Source organism: Coenobita brevimanus, chromosome 86 (assembly GCF_032717465.1).
Source record: "Coenobita brevimanus isolate Jiangsu-jjx chromosome 86, ASM3271746v2, whole genome shotgun sequence".
NCBI lineage: Eukaryota > Metazoa > Arthropoda > Malacostraca > Decapoda > Coenobitidae > Coenobita > Coenobita brevimanus.
Genome location: NC_137039.1, coordinates 4,978,817 through 4,995,620, shown reverse-complemented (window position 1 = coordinate 4,995,620; position 16,804 = coordinate 4,978,817). Strand labels below are relative to the sequence as shown.

The 16,804-nt window shown below is 40.9% G+C and overlaps 1 protein-coding gene across 1 annotated transcript; it reads right to left on the bottom strand.

The window, feature by feature from the left end:
* Window positions 1–996: 996 nt before the first annotated feature.
* LOC145410770 (uncharacterized) lies at window positions 997–8,699 on the bottom strand. Its single transcript, XM_080280872.1, has 5 exons — window positions 8,675–8,699; window positions 6,897–8,083; window positions 1,946–2,024; window positions 1,627–1,853; window positions 997–1,047 (listed from the first exon to the last, which is right to left on the bottom strand). The coding sequence occupies exons 1-5, from the start codon at window positions 8,697–8,699 to the stop codon at window positions 997–999; spliced, it is 1,569 nt and encodes a 522-aa protein (XP_080136998.1).
* Between the last annotated feature and the right edge of the window lie 8,105 nt (window positions 8,700–16,804).

The following is a 16,804-nucleotide window of genomic DNA, read 5'->3' as shown; positions in this document are numbered from 1 at the left end:
ACTGGTCCACCAGCCACATGTTGATGTTATAATCCAGCACACACTCAGGTTTCCAGATGCAGCGCCTCCTCTCGCTACGATAATCCACGGACTTTGTACGGTGTATCAATGGGCGGTGAACTGTGGACAAGAGGCAGACTTCTCTGTTGTGGTTCCACACTGTAGCTAGGATGTTGTTAGCCTTGAAGAAGACCACCTCATTTTTTTCTAGTTTCAGCCCCACCTTGACCATGTGATGCCGATTCACCTTGATGGTACCACAGAGTCCCATGTCATGCACGTGTAGATAACGAGCAAGAAGAGGGCTAGTGTACCAGTTATCCAGGTAGAGGACATGACCATGATGAAGGTACTCTTCAATCATTGTCTTTACCACTGCTCCAGACAGTCCAATACTCTGATATTCTATTATGTCTGTCTGTGCACCGGTGTACAAGACTATGTCTTGCACATAACCAGTCCTACAATCACACATAACAAAGATCTTGAACCCAAAACGGTGCCTTTTGCTGGGTATATACTGGCAAAAAGAAATATTACCTCTCCACAACATGAGACTCTCATCTATGACAAGGTCTCTATAGGGATAAAATGAGGAACGGAATGTTTGCCGTAGGTGAGTGAAAACCAACCTAATTTGCCTCATCTTATCAGTGTCATTTGCATTGGCAAAATCATCAGCATCGTAAAAGCGGAGGCGGCTTAGAATTTGCTGATACCGATTACGGCTCATGATCTTGCCAAATACAGGTGTCTGCATGATAGGGTCCGTTGTCCAGTATGCCGGAATTCTGTTTTTACATAAAATACCCATAAAAAGTACCAAGGCAAAAAATACAAACATCTCTGCCAGGGAGACAGGGTAATTGTAAATGATCAAATGCCGGTTCATTGTGCCCAGTCGTTCACTCTCATGGCCCTGGCTGTTAGCAAAACGGTTGGTTTGTTCCACAATCTGCTCCACAAAACCCTCACCGAAGAACAGGTGAAAAAAATCTAGCCTGGTGGAGCAACGGTGAATCCCAGGAGCTGTGCAGCAGCGCATCCCTGCTCAGTGAAGGGGTGAATGATGGGAGAGAAATCACTGCCATCTTCCCAATTCCAACTCACATTAGCCTCGCCCCCATTGTCGCCTTCGTCAGAGTGGGGAGGAGATGCTGGTGGGGGAGGTTGGGGAGGAGGAGTGCAGAGGGCTTCCCCACTTGCACTCCTCTTCCCTTAGCCTTTACCCTTCCCCTTTCCCTTACCCTTACGGCCTTGGGGAACATCAGGGGGCTGTGGGGAGTAAGTCTGGGAATATTGGGGAGCATAAGACGTGCCGGGGAGTGGCTCCATCTCATCTCCCAGCTCCATCACCACACCACGTGATTCACCACACACCCTCACTGCCCCACGTGATACACTCCGCTGCCTCGCACCACCACATGAGAGTGATGACTCACTCCCGCCACTCTCACTTTCAGTGACTGCCCCTACACATTCAATTTCACTCCCCACTCCCTCCACGCCACTTCTGCCCTCCCCAAATAAAACACTAGGCCCATACCTCATAGAACGGCGTGCTGTGCGCTCGGGGCCGCGATGAGTGATGATCTCGTGGCCGTACCACGTGGCAGCACGTCCCACGGCTCCGTCCTCGTCCTCGGTTTCAGCCTCTACATCACGTAGGGGCTGCAGAGAGGTGATTGCATGATGTTTTGTTGCAGGCTGGCCCACTCTCATGGGACTATAAGTGACGTAGCGCTGCTTCCTCGGGGACAGGACCTCCTCATCACTGCTGCTACTTTCCTCCTCCTCTGGTTGTACATAATCCTTGTCTGCCATCTCATCATTGAGGGGCGAATCACTGTTGCCTGTGAAGGCATCCAGGGCTGCTTGAATTTGCTCCTCTGAGAGACCTCTGTGCACCATGTCTGACCTGGGTCACTGCTAACAGGTGAGTGACCGAGCCGAGGTTGAGCACGGGTCTCACGGGGTCGCCGAGTGTCCCTGCCCGGTGGCAGGTAAGGGAAGGTCTCCCGACCCTGCGTACCCAAAATCAAGCATGAGATTTGAAAATTGTGCAGATTATGAACCTTGCAATAGACGAGTTTCCGGTCAAAAATTTTTTTGAAGTTAGATACTTCTATGGGTAAAAGATACACAGAAAATAACTATGTCAACTATTATTTCCAAAAGAAATGTGTAGAAACATGAAAAAATAATAGATAAAGTAGCCAAAAAATCACATGACTCTGAAACGGCCTGTGATTGGCCGTCACTACTCACACTGAGGCAGCATAGTCTGCTTTGTTTACATTTAGCCAGCATACACTGTGTTTATTTCTGACCTCTAAGAATGTCCAATGACAGAGGAATAATTGCTAATGTTTCGTCCCAATGTGTAAGTGCACTGACAAAAGCACAGTAGGGAAATTATTCCTCTGTATACTAGCCAATAACAATAAATGAAAACAGTGGTGGCTGGCTGCTCGTCGGAAGTTCCCAGTGCTGGAATGCAGTCTTTACTGTTGTGAAAATATTATATTCTTCACCATATAAGTTCATGCATACCTAATTATCTGAAATTCAGTAAAAAAAACTATGCTTAATTTAACTATTAATAGAATATTATGAGTCAGAGCGAAAACGTTCTAAGGTTAGCGGGTATTTCTACTTTAGATCACCAACATGCCTTGACAGACTTATATTTTGCACAGATACTGATTTAAAGTGCAAATAAATGCACTTGTATGTTAAATTAATATTTATACAAAGCAGAAGTCTGCCAAGGAAAGCTGTTGAGCTAAAAGAGAAACACTTCTGCTAATTTTAGCGCATTTTCGCTGTGAATCCGGATTTTTTAAAAGGTAAAATAAAATACAAAAATTTGACTAGATTTCAGATAATTAGGTGAGTATGAACCTCTATGGTAATAAAATCTATAATACCAATTAAAATGTGCCAATTAATTCGGTGTTGATTCAGTAAATGACCGCCGATTCGGTATTTCGTCACACTCCCCTGAAGTATTGTATTGTAGTTCAGGGTCACTGAAACTGTTTTTTTCAGAAAACTAACAATGAAGTTATCAAATATTAAATATGAGCATAATACTATTATAAACTTATACAACTGATTCTGTATGGCATACATTTAACACTTTCCACCTCATGAGGTACGAGCACCGCTCGGGTATGGTGTAGCTGTAAGCTACATCTAGTCGATTTCACCACAATTTACAGCAATCCCTCCAATATCCGACATAATAGGGCCATAGGCAGGTCCGGATAGTGGTCCTGTCCGGATATTGGGCCCCAGCTTATGGACTTGTACTTATGGACCCTAACTCAGAGAAACACCTATACACCTCCCTCAGGACATGCATAGCACCTATTTAAGACCCAAATCACACCAATAAGGCACATAAAAAACTGAAATAAATGCAAAAGAACCATAAAATGAGGTTTTAGAGGTGAGTTTATACAATATTAAACATTCTGGGTACTTACAAATCCCTGGCTCCTAGACTGGTTTGAACCGCCAGTTTACAGTCCACAGTTAATCCTCTGCACTCTAAATTCTAATTTCTTAACACTGCACAACGCTAAAAATTCCTGTGTGTACTAGTGGCAAGGTATTGCAGTTTATTCACTGTTTATTCACAAAAAACAAGCACCTGTGGCTTGCAATGCTATGAGCATCTGCTCTCAATTGGAGTTAGGCTGTGACTGTTGATGATGGCGGGGTAACAGTTGCCAGATCACAACGGCCACATTACCAATCTCCTCAACTTTCATTACTAAATTCAACTTTTCATTACCAAATTCATAACGCTAGCATTTATTCTTCACTAATTATATATACAAGTGGAAATACATGTAATCACTCTCCTTATAATTAACACCATGTTGATTATTTTCACGCTATGTAGGGTAGCAAATTAATCAGAGAGAGCAAACAATCCACCATCTCCATCCTGTGTATCCTCATACATGTGAAAAATTCATTTGGTAATGCATTATTCTGATTCATTACCAAACGAATTTTTCATTACCAAATTGGCCCACACTTTGTAATGAAAAATACCAAATGGCAACCCTGACAGGGGAGGGGGGAGGGGGGAGGATGGAAGGGGTAAAGGGACCATGGTGTAACAGCTATTCGGCGCCAGGCGGCAATTTCAAATTACGGGTGGGAAAAAAGTCAGATTTTTAAAAATCTTTTGCGGTTTTTGGCCCATTTGGGGAATATTGGATCCCAGGATGATTACGTCCAGTTAGTGGGGATGTTCGGATATTGGGCGTTCGGATATTAGAGGGATTACTGTACTTACCTAACAGGTACCATCCATTTACACCATGAAAAGTATGCCTTCACGACATACCTGAAGGGGACAGTTCGGATCTACGGTGGCCATGCAGGTACAACTATCATATCTTACTGGTAAAGTATTGTGTGATGGATTGGAGCGTCGTCTGCAGTGTGAATGCTAACGTCATCGCCAACATGGCGGCTCCTTCCCTCCAGCCGCAAAGAATTAAAGTTATCACGTATTGTTCAGTGCTGATGATAAATTAAATTAAAAGATACATATATCGTAAGTTTTTAAGTACATGGCAGAGTGCACTGGCCATGTTTACCCAGAACCAGCAACACGTCTATTGCGCGACATACCAGTACGTCGACGGGACTGGCTGTTACAAAACGTTGTGACGTACCCATACGTCGACAGGACGCCTCGGGTTAAGAATTTTTTCTGAACAGTTTTCCAGTCGCCACAAATTCAAATTTTTCACTCCTGAATTGATACAGGAGAGAACTTAAAACTATTTACCCCATTCATCAAACCTGTTTTTCTTCACACCTTAACCCCTTAACCGCAGGGCGTCACTTTCGTGACGCTTGGGAGCAAGGGATCATACCGCGGGGTGTCGCTTTTGTGATTCTGTGTTATTTTGAATTCACCCGGGCTTCCAAGTGGGGGCTTGTATCATCTATCAGTACTGACAATGTCCAACACTAGTCAGCACTCCTAATCTCATCTGTACTCCCAACCATTGTTGACAATTTAGCCATTTCTCCCCGTTCTTGACTCCCCTCCCTACCCCCCCTCCATTACCCTATCCTCTCGCCTGCCCGGCCATGCTACGCTAAGTAAATCTTCCCTGGAATTTTTCACTGATTTCATCCATTGAAATAAGCCCTATGTCGTATTCTTATACCAAATAATATAAACAAGAAAGAAATCAGGTAAGTGAAAGTGCCATACACCTGGAATTGGCTAATTATCACCTGACAACACCTCACGTGCACTCGTTTGCTAATTTTCGCTGTTTTTTCCCCCTTGAAATATGCCGTATAATCTATTTTCGTAAAAAATATACATGTAAGGAGGGAAGGGAGAAGCCTAAGTGATATTTACATTCACCTGGAACTACCTAATTTATAATGTATTGTCTAGATTTCCTGCCAATCATATCAGTGCTACACAAAGCTGTTTCAAGATTTAACATTGGTAGCTCTGATTATATATCTCCTAAGTAGGCCTCTAATCTATTTTCGTAATAAATATACATGTAAGGAGGGAAGGGAGAAGCCTAAGTGATATTTACATTCACCTGGAACTACCAAATTTATAATGTAGATTTCCTGCCAATCATATCAGTGCTAGACTTAGCTGTTTCAAGAAGTAATATTGGTAACTCTGAATAACCCCTAAACAGGCCTCCAGGCTGGCTGGCCCTGCGTTATCAGTGTACTCTCATCTTCCGAAGTGAGAGGACGTATGTTTCATCTTGCTGACTTCAAGGCCTTTTTTCACCCCCATGCAAATGGCTCTGTGACCTTTACCCCCTACTAAACCTCGTGTGGAAAGAGGTAAAGGGCTGACAATTGATAAAAGAGTGACTACGCTCTTTCTATTGAGTAAAACAGTGCAAGTGGAATTGTAAATAATGTGTAAATAATGTGTAAACAGCAAGTGAAAGTAATGAATGTAAATATACGTGAACAATGGAAAATAGTTTTATAAGTTATTTCAAGTGACAGTGCACAACACAGTGTAAATAAAATAGAAATGTAAATAACGTAAATAAAATAGAGAACGTAAATAGAAATGTAAATGAGTAGTATTACAAGAATACGAGTATATACCCTAGGAGTAATGAAAGTGAAAGTTTCACTCTAGCATGTCTGAATGCTATGAGTTATGAGAGTGAAGATGAAAGTGACATTCACTCTCAATGCCAGTATACAGGACGAGAAAGTGAATGCTACGTATTTTACTGAAAGAAATTGAATCCCTACAGTGACAATAAACTAATACTACTGAAGGAAACTTATGGATAAAGACTGTAGATATATATAAGTGTTATATAGTAATAGAAATATAAAGTGTGAGGGGTTTTATGAATAATAAATGACAGACTACCAAGAGCGAACTAGTGCCAGTGCGACGATCAGACGCGCTCGTAATTTCCATTGCTTTCACAGTGTTTTTTTTTTTTAGTATGGATCCCAAACTACTTGAAAATTGTAGAATAGTGTTTATAGTGTTTGTATCTGGCTCTGGTAATCATATTACGGGTTGTCGGGAAGTGTAAAGTGGAGACTTCGTTACCCTACTTCAGAGGTCTCCACAAGTCCTACGGTAACCGACGAAGGCTCAACAATCATTCCAGGAGAAAGCTGAAGGTATGTGCCATAAGCATATGTAATTTTATTATTTTAGGACTAATAACTGATTTTTGGCAAATATTTTTTGAGAGTCTGTCGGAGCCCAAATAACCCCGCAGCACACGCAAGTCATTGGTAAACAAGCCCGCGGTGTAGGGGTTAATGAATTAAACAGTGTCAGATGACATCAACTGAGTCAACCGTTTACCACATTAAGCACACTAGAAACTCTTCCCTACACAATGATGTAATAGGTGTCTGATGAGACTGCTTCTCCGATAAAACTGTTTACCACATTCATCACACTTGAAATTCTTCACTCCTGAATGAATTAACAGGTGTTGAGTGAGATTACGCTTATGTGCAAATAGTTTACCACATTCATCACACTTGAAATTCTTCACTCCTGAATGAATAAATAGGTGCTGAGTGAGATGACCCTTCTCTGTAAATTGTTTACCACATTCATCACACTTGAAATTCTTCACTCCTGAATGAATCAACAAGTGTTGAGTGAGATTACGTTTATGTGCAAATAGTTTACCACATTCATCACACTTGAAATTCTTCACTCCTGAATGAATTAACAGGTGTTGAGTGGAATTACTCTTATGTGCATATAGATTACCACATTCATCACACTTGAAATTCTTCACTCCTGAATGAATTAACAGGTGTTCAGTGAGAGTACACTTCTGTGTAAATTGTTTACCACATTCATCACACTTGAAATTCTTCACTCCTGAATGAATTAAAAGGTGTTCAGTGAGATTCCACTTCTGTGTAAATTGTTTACCACATTCATCACACTTGAAATTCTTCACTCCTGAATGAAATAATAGGTGTTCAGTGAGATCACGCTTCTGTCTAAATTGTTTACCACATTCATCACACTTGAAATTCTTCACTCCTGAATGAATTAATAGGTGTTTGGTGAGAGTATTTTTCTGTGTAAATTGTTTACCACATTCATCACACTTGAAATTCTTCACTCCTGAATGAATAAATAGGTGCCGAGTGAGATTACCCTTCTCTGTAAATTGTTTACCACATTCATCACAGTTGAAATTCTTCACTCCTGAATGAATTAATACGTGTTTGGTGAGACTACTCTTCTCTGTAAATTGTTTACCACATTCATCACACTTGAAATTCTTCAATCCTGAATGAATTAATAGGTGCTTAGTGAGATTACTTTTCCTTGTAAATCGTTTATCACATTCATCACACTTGAAATTCTTCGTTCCTGAATGAATTAATAGGTGCTGAGTGAGACCACCCTTCTGAGAAAACAGTTTACCACATTCATCACACTTGAAATTCTTCACTCCTGAATGAATAACTGCATGTTGGGTAAGACTGTTCTTAAAAGGAAAAGCTTTACCACACTCTAAACATCTGAACTGCTCAACTTCAGCTAAGGACACTGTGTCCAGGACAGTCTCATTGTCACTGAGGAATATTTTGTCACCCACCTCAAACTCTGACTGTTCTTCCTTTACCACCTCCAATATTTTGTCACCCACCTCACACTGTGACTGTTCTTCCTTTACCACCTCCAATATTTTGTCACCCACCTCACACTCTGACTCTACATCTGGTTCTTCCTTTACCACCTCCAATATTTTGTCACCCACCTCACACTCTGACTCTACATCTGGTTCTTCCTTTACCACCTCCAATATTTTGTCACCCACCTCACACTCTGACTCTACATCTGGTTCTTCCTTTACCACCTCCAATATTTTGTCACCCACCTCACACTCTGACTCTACATCTGGTTCTTCCTTTACCACCTCCAATATTTTGTTACCCACCTCACACTCTGACTCTACATCTGGTTCTTCCTTTACCACCTCCAATATTTTGTAACTCACCTCACATTCTAACTTTACATTTGGTTCTTCCTTTACCACCTCCATTATATCATTCCTTCCACCTCTCTCAACTTCCACTATACTTCAGTTACTCTACCTTGGTGTTAATCTTACTGTCTACCACCAACAGGATGACTTACCCTCATTGTACCCATGCTCAGTCATCAGATGTTCCCATTACAATGAACAGTGTCAAAAATTCATCACTATTACTGGATAATAATAGTACATATATAAAATGGATAAAATTTCAACACATAAAAAATGGATAAAATTTCAACACAGACTATTATTCCTTCAACCCTTTGGCCACGACCTATCATTTCTCGGTCATTCCCCTGGTTGTGGCCTAAGTCCCTAAAAAATTGTGCTAATTATATTGTTACTTTTCCAATGGGAAATGACTGTGAAGTTCTAATTTTCTTAGTGTGATAATGGTAAAAAAAATGCACATTTCTCTACAAAAAAACTTTAAGGCTATAAGAAAAAAATGCGAAAATTAATTTTTGCAATTGTGTGATTTTGCAATAATGAGGGAATTATTTATGACAAGCAAGGTTTACACTTGTATATCTACACTTGACACATGTACAGTACACTGTCTGCTGGCACATACAGAAAAATCAAAACTAACCATATCTGTACAAGAACATCGTAATTTTCTTAGAAAAAAATGAAAAAATAATTAATTTGTGCTATTCTCTAATTTTGCTATAATGACAAGATATTTACTTCAAACAAGGTTTTTCACTTGTATATATACACTAGACACGTGTATACTGTTTGTTGGCACATAAATCAAAACCTACTGTATTTAGAGAAAAACAACAGACGTGTAGATGGAAATGTGTTTTTTTCGTCTGTGGACTGTGGTTGCCTGACTTGCCACAAAGAATAATTGGTAGGGCGACCACAGTCACCTAATACGGCCAAAGGATTAAATATTGCTAACACGTGAATGCTTCTGAACCGTAACTTTAAACATACAGGCCATCACTGCTGAGTCAAGCTGTCAATTCAGGCATATTACCACCATCTTCTTTACTTCAAATGCTGTTACCCATTGTTTCTGCCGTAAAAGATACTGCAAAGGATACCACACCAAGTATATAATCCAAATCAGCTTTGTGGAGAAAAAAAAATCTTCCACAGGACACTACATGGATAATAAACCCATAATTTGTTGGCTGAGGTACCTCTTGTTGGATGTGCTAACACAACATAAGATGTGCCCTCAGTCCTGTTTTGTACTTATCATCCATTACTCAGGCAGTGACGACAGTGTTTATGACTGTTTTACTGCTCTGACTCCAGCTGTGAACCTGGAACAACAGCCGCCATTAGACCAGCATTTCCATGAAGTTAATAACACGGTCCAGTGTACAATAATTTTGCATGGAGCTCATTTATACTGCCAAAAAAGAAAAAAAATGTTCAGGTTCATTTTAATGGTTATTCAATTTGCAAAGCAATAAAAGACATATAGAAATGTATATTAAAACAGCTAAAGAAAAAATACTGTGTCTTTGTCTTACTAGAGGCTTGTTTGCAAATCTGTGTACAACATGAACTTTTATAAACAAAAAATATAATTTAACATTTAATATCACTTTACTGTTTCATTCATGACCAATACATCTTTAACCCTTAAAATGTGTAATCATCAAGTAACTGCTATATTACTTTTGGAATGTATTCTGAACTTCCTACCACCTCATTATTGTGCATCAGAGACATGGATAGCATCAACTGTGGCACAGTTTGACAGTAAGCCACACTATACTGGAATCACTCCTGTATTGAAGATAACAAAAACTTTAAAGAGCCAAAAGAGGAATCTTTGGGAATATTTATAATTCAATTTTCCCCAATACCAAAACAAGGGGATTCTTAACCTTTTTTTTTTTCTGTGCAGATTTCACTTACACAATGCATGGTACAACCTAGGAATACATTATAGCCATGCAAAACAATGGTTTACAGTACAAAACTTTATAAAGGCAGAGGCAGAAACATAAACATGAAGATTTGAGTCTTGGCACAGTCATTACCTTTTAGCAGGGGTCACCATCAGCTCCTCAGATGAACTGACTGCAAGCTGCCTTGTGCATGTCCAGTTGCCCTCTCACCACACACCTGAATCACAGATCACTTCATTACATACACAACGGTAGACTATCTAGTGGGCAAGTACTTCATGGTACATCAATGCAACTATGTAATACTTTTATAAGTCATTGATCTGGAATCAACAGATTAATGTGTACATCCTGAGGAAATACAGAAACCAGTAAAGCTTAAATGTAAAGCATTTCTAAAACAAAGATACATACAGCAATTGCAATTATATAATTTAAACAATGACTGAAATTATGAGGTGGTGGCAACAATCATCCACTCACTTGATGTATGGTAGTACTGAACTTCTCCCTTCCCCTTTCTCACTTTATTTCCGTCTGCCTTCCTCTCATCTTACCTCTCCCTTCCCTTTCTGATACTTTTTATGACTCTTCTTTCCATATCAGGTGGCTCAATGCTCAGTAGGGTAGGTTCATTATAAAACTACTATCTTGGACAAGTAGGGATAGTTAGGACTCAGTATTATGATGTCTGACGAGAAGTTTTAGATCCATCACTTGTATAGTTTTTTGAGGAAATCGATCTAAAGACAAATACAAATATCAGTGACCCATTGAAGTTTTTCACAATTTTACTCTGATGTTCGTTTGTATGAAAGCATAGTATATGTGCATTCACTGAGCCTGACTTTTGTCATGTTGCAGGCATGTTACGTTGTGATACATTTCTTGAAAATGGGAAGAACTCGCAATTCTGCAGTGTCAACTTGGACTGGTACAGCCAAAAAGTTCTGCAGTCACCTTTCGCCACTGGATAAAACCGAACCGCCTACACTCTGCCAAGTAATACAGTATTGCTATTATCTGCAGAACAGTCATCCCCATGTAAATGATTACGCTACTGCTAAGATGATAGCAAAGGATGTCATCGACATCTGGGGGGCAGTCAACCCACGGCTTACCCTGCATGGAGAGTATTACCTGGTGAAAATGGTCAACAGAGCGTGCTTCAAGAAAGCAAAGGCCATCAACAGGAAATCTCTTCCTACAGTTCAGGAACAGAAACTGAAAGCAAAGTTAGATAAGCTTTTTGATATTTCCGCCTGTATATGTGAATTGCCTGTACGTAACTGTGATGACAAATCTGTGAAGTGCAGCAAAGAAAACTGTCAAGTCCAGCATATTGTCTGCACTTGTCCTCCTAGAAAGAAGGTGAATATTTTCTCTGATTTATAATTGGTTCTATGTGTGCATTATTCAGCTGAATCCCATTGGGCATGCAATATAAGCACATATATCTTATTTCTGGTTCCTATACAGGACAGGCAATACCTTGATGATCAGAGAGCTAAAGTGGGGACCAAAGGCTCTTTCCAGTTGGGCCCTGTTGATAGAGCCGACTCAAGGACATGCCAAAAAATGGCAGCTGATGTCAAAAGACTCAAGAGACAGGCTGAAAAGCACAGTGAAGCTGATGTGGTAGCTTCTATGACCACATCTGCCCATGTTCTCGAAAGTGATACGGAAGAATTAGGACAGGGGAAAAATATGAATAACATATATTTTCCAATAAACATGTGACGTATTTCATACTTCCACCCACTTAATGTAGTGGTTTTGTCTTTAGGGTAGCTCTACATTGAGTGGCAAGCTAAATGATTTCCTGTAAACCAGGAAAGCATTTACAACGCTGGGTGGCAACCTTATAACCAATCAACACGTGTTCCCTACATGACAATAAGTGGGTTGGCGGAGGGTTAGTGCCCCTCCCCGGAAAACAATCAGCTAAAAATACGAACAAGAAGCCTCAGACCAGGACTGACCAAAAGGTGATGACTAAGGACCGAACAAAGGACATGGTACAGATAGCTACTTGGAATGTAAGGGGTGTAAATGATGAGGTGAAAGAGAGATTGTCTAGGTGCTTGTGGGAGCAAAAGTGGATGTATGTGGAGTAACTGAAACTAAATGGCGAGGTGAGAGTGTGAAAGAATGGGAGTATGGTTGGGGAATATGTACGGGAGTAGGTGAGAATGAGAGAGCAAAAGAAGGAGTGTGTATTGGTGTAAGTAACAGATGGAAGGAGAATATAAGAAAGTATGGATCAGTTGGCTTTAGGGTTGTGTGGGTAAGATTGAGAGTTGGACTAAAAATGTGTACAATTGTGTGCATGTATGCGCCAACGCAAGATCGTGCAAGGAGAGAGAGAGAGGAGTTCTGGACAAACATGGATGCATACTTGGAAAGGTTTGAAAGGAATGAGAAAGTGTTTTTGATTGGAGATACGAATGGAAATTCCTGTCTCTCTCCATTCACTGTAACATCGCACTGGTAGTCACCTTCTCTCTCAATAACCATCACTTTACTCTTTTCTACACTTACTCTCAAGGCATGACGCTCACAGACATCAGCAAAATTCTGCACCCATCTACCAAGTTCATGTTCAGTATTTGCAAGTAGCACTGCATCATCAGCATACAACAAATTTGAGATATTCCATCCATCACCATTCATTACCAACTCCATCTCCCTCTCCATTACTCATGTTTTTACTTCTCTCATCACCCCATCCATATATATATTGAACAACAATGGGGACATCACACAACCTTGACGCATGCCCACACCGATCGTAAACCATTCACTTAGATGCCCATTAACCCTGAAACATGCCTCACTACCATCATAAAAACTCTTGACGGCACCTAGCAGCTTACCATCTGCACCGTACATGTGCAACACCTTCCACAACCCTTCTCTGTCTACTTTGTCGTATGCGCTTTCCAGATCCATGAATGCCATAAACACCTTATACTCCTTCTCACAAGCCTTCTCCACTATCTGTTTCACTGCAAATATTTGACCCACACATCCTCTGCCACTCCTAAAGCCACCCTGTTCATCACTCACTAGGACTTCCGATATCTCTCTTATTTTATAATATTTTTTCCATGTACCTACCCTACCACACTCAATAAACTTATGCCACGATAATTCTTGCACTCACTTCGCTCACCTTTATTTTTGCACAGGGGTACAATCACAGCCTTTTCCCACTCTGCTGGCAGTTTCACTCATCCATGTCTTCCTACATATCTCCAACAAGCACTTAATTCCACTCTCTCCACTACACTCATCATCTCTGAAGACACTTCATCAACCCCTGCTGCTTTCCCATTTTTCAGCCACTTCACAGCACTCTTCACTTCTGCAAGGGTCTCATTTCCTGGCACTGCATTCCTTCTCTGCACACACCCCAAACCAATCATGTTTACAGTGGCTCTACTTTCTCTATTCCCATTCATCAGGCTTTCAAAATATTCTTTCCATCTGGTCCTTACTTCATCCCCATGGGTTAATAATCTACCACCTACATCCTTCACACCTTCATATTTCTTTCCACTTTCACTTCCACATTTCTGCACCTCTTTTCAAAATAACTCCCTATTTTCACAGATGTTTGCATTCATTTTTCTTCCTAGATCATAATTTACCTCCTCCTTTTTCCTCTTCACTAGTCTCTTTACATGCTCTCAGTATATTCAGTTCTCATTTCAACTGAACCCCTGTCCTGTACCCAATCTAGCCACTTCTTTCTCTTTTCCTCCACTGCTCTCTTAACCTCTTCTTTACCTAACTTAAATTGTCTAACCTAACAATATAACTTACCCCAACCAAAACCAACCCAACCCAACTTAACCAAGCCAACCCTAACCTAATCTAACACAGTCTAAACAAACTTTATTTAACCGTAAACTAGCCTAATCTAACCAAAACTAACATATGGTAACTTATCCAAACACACTGTAATATCATAAATTAGGTTAGGATAATAATCTGGCATTAAATTATTTACCAAAAGTGGTCGTAGTAGGTGGGGACGCTCACCATCCACTCACTCGATGTAGTGCTGCTCTCGGGTGTCTGCCCTTTCCTCTTCCATCATTCTTTCCTTCCATCCTCTTCTGTCTTTCTTTCCTTCATTCTTTCCTTGTCCTTCTGCCTACGGGTGACTTTACACTCCCTCTTCTGCCTTTCTTTCCTTTTCCTTCTGCCTGTGGGTGACTCTACACTGAGTGACAAGCCAAATGGTTTCCTGTACACCAGGAAACCATTTACTATGCTGGGTTATAACCATATAACCAAATATGGCACCTGGTGGTTTAGTGGGTAATTATTGCGCTCCAGTCGGACTGAGCCGGTGAAGGTTTGTATCCAAGGGGTGGTTGGGGTTGACTGCTCATGTAATGCCACTCAGGGATGAGTAAGGCTGGTCACTCTCATCTTAAATGTCAAGACCAACTGCCTAGCCCCGGGCTCCTATGCTCCTCATGGGGCAACGTAGGATTGGATGATGGATGGATGGATGGAAATACAAGAACTACAAGTCTTTCACTACCGCCTTACATTCAATGGAATCATCTGTTTTTTGTTTACGAATTATCACTGGGCCTGGCATGGTGCAGCACCTTGATCCATGATGTGTGTGCTTATGTAACCCACAGAATGCTTACCGTACCTTAATGTGTATTTATGATAATACATGCTCATCTAAGTTTCCATTATTGAAACTGTTATTAATAATTAGTAAGGCCACTCAGTGATTTGCTTCTGACTGTTGGTGGCCATGCCAGCCTCCTCAACCTGTATTTACTTAATTGTATTTACCTAACTGTGATATCAGCTAGTCAGCTAGTCAGGTCAGGTGCGGGTAAGGGGATGGGTCTATTATGATGTGGCAGGGGTAAACCAGTTCTGCTGTCGGGCCCTGCTGCGGATGTCACTGATTGCATTGCGCAGTTGACCCCTGTGCGGTGTAAAACGGTGAGGATCTAAGTCCGTTCTCCCCTGTCTGGGCTAAGATGCGCATGATGATGATGATGATGAAGGCCACTCAGTGATTTGCTTCTGACTGTTGGTGGCCTTCATGCCAGCCTCCTCAACCTGTATTTACTTAATTGTATTTACCTAACTGTGATATACAGGAAATGACCTACGCTCGTGGGATCACATCTCTCTTTCTCAATAAGTCAAATTTTGCTTTGAACTTGTTTAAGCTTTTAGACTAGATGATCTCTTTGTCCAGACTATTCCATGGGTCAATGCTTCTATAAGAAAAACTATATTTCTTGATATCCTTCAAGCAGCTTGGCGTCTTGAGTTTCATTCAGTGTCCTCTTGTTACTCTCGTATCCCATACAAACTGATCTTTTCTATCAGTTTTATCTACTCCCATCATGGTCCTGAACACTGCAATCATATCGCCCCTCTCTCTCCTTTCCTCTAAGGATGACAAGTCGAGCTTTTCCAGCCTCTATCTGTACAACAGATCTGCCAGACTGGGGACCATCTTGGTTGATGTTCTTTGTATTCTCTCAATCTTGTTTATATCTTTCTTTTTATGTGGGGACCACACTACTGCTGCATATTCCAACCTGGGGCGGATCATGGCCACTATCAATTTTTTCATCATCTCCTCATCCATGTAATGAAATGCTACTCTTATGTTAGTCAAGAGTTTACATGCCTCTCTAACTGGCTTGTTAATGTGTTTTTCATATGACAAACTATCCTAAACCGGCACTGCCACATATTTCTCTTCTCTCACTTTTGTGACTGGTTCATTACCCATCAAAAAATTCAGTGATAGCTTCTTGGTACTTTTACCCATTTCCAATATTTTACATTTTTTTGCGCTAAATTTAATTTCCCACATCCGGCTCCGATCATGTATCCTATCCAGATCCTCCTGCAGCATTTTACAGTCTTCCTGAGCTTCTACTTTCTCAAGATCAATGCATCATCAGCAAAAAGACCTGCATAAATGTTCACTCCATCTACAATATCTATCTATTTATCTATTGCCAGATGCCACAATCCCGTAAGGGGGAGGGGCACTAACTCTCCACCAACCCACTTGTTGACAAGTAGGGAGCATGTATGAGTTGGTTGTATGGTTACCACCCAGTGCTGTAAATGGTTTCTTGGCTTACAGGAAACCATTTGGCTTGTCACTCAATGTAAAGCCACCTGTTAAGGAAAGAAGAGCAATAAGAAGTGACAGGAAAGATGGGAGATATAGGAAGAGAGGAGGGCAGGCACAGAAAAAGAATGATAAAGGATAAGGAAGAAGTAGGCAGCACTACATCAAGTGAGTGGATGATGGTCGCCACCACCTAACACCAATCTACC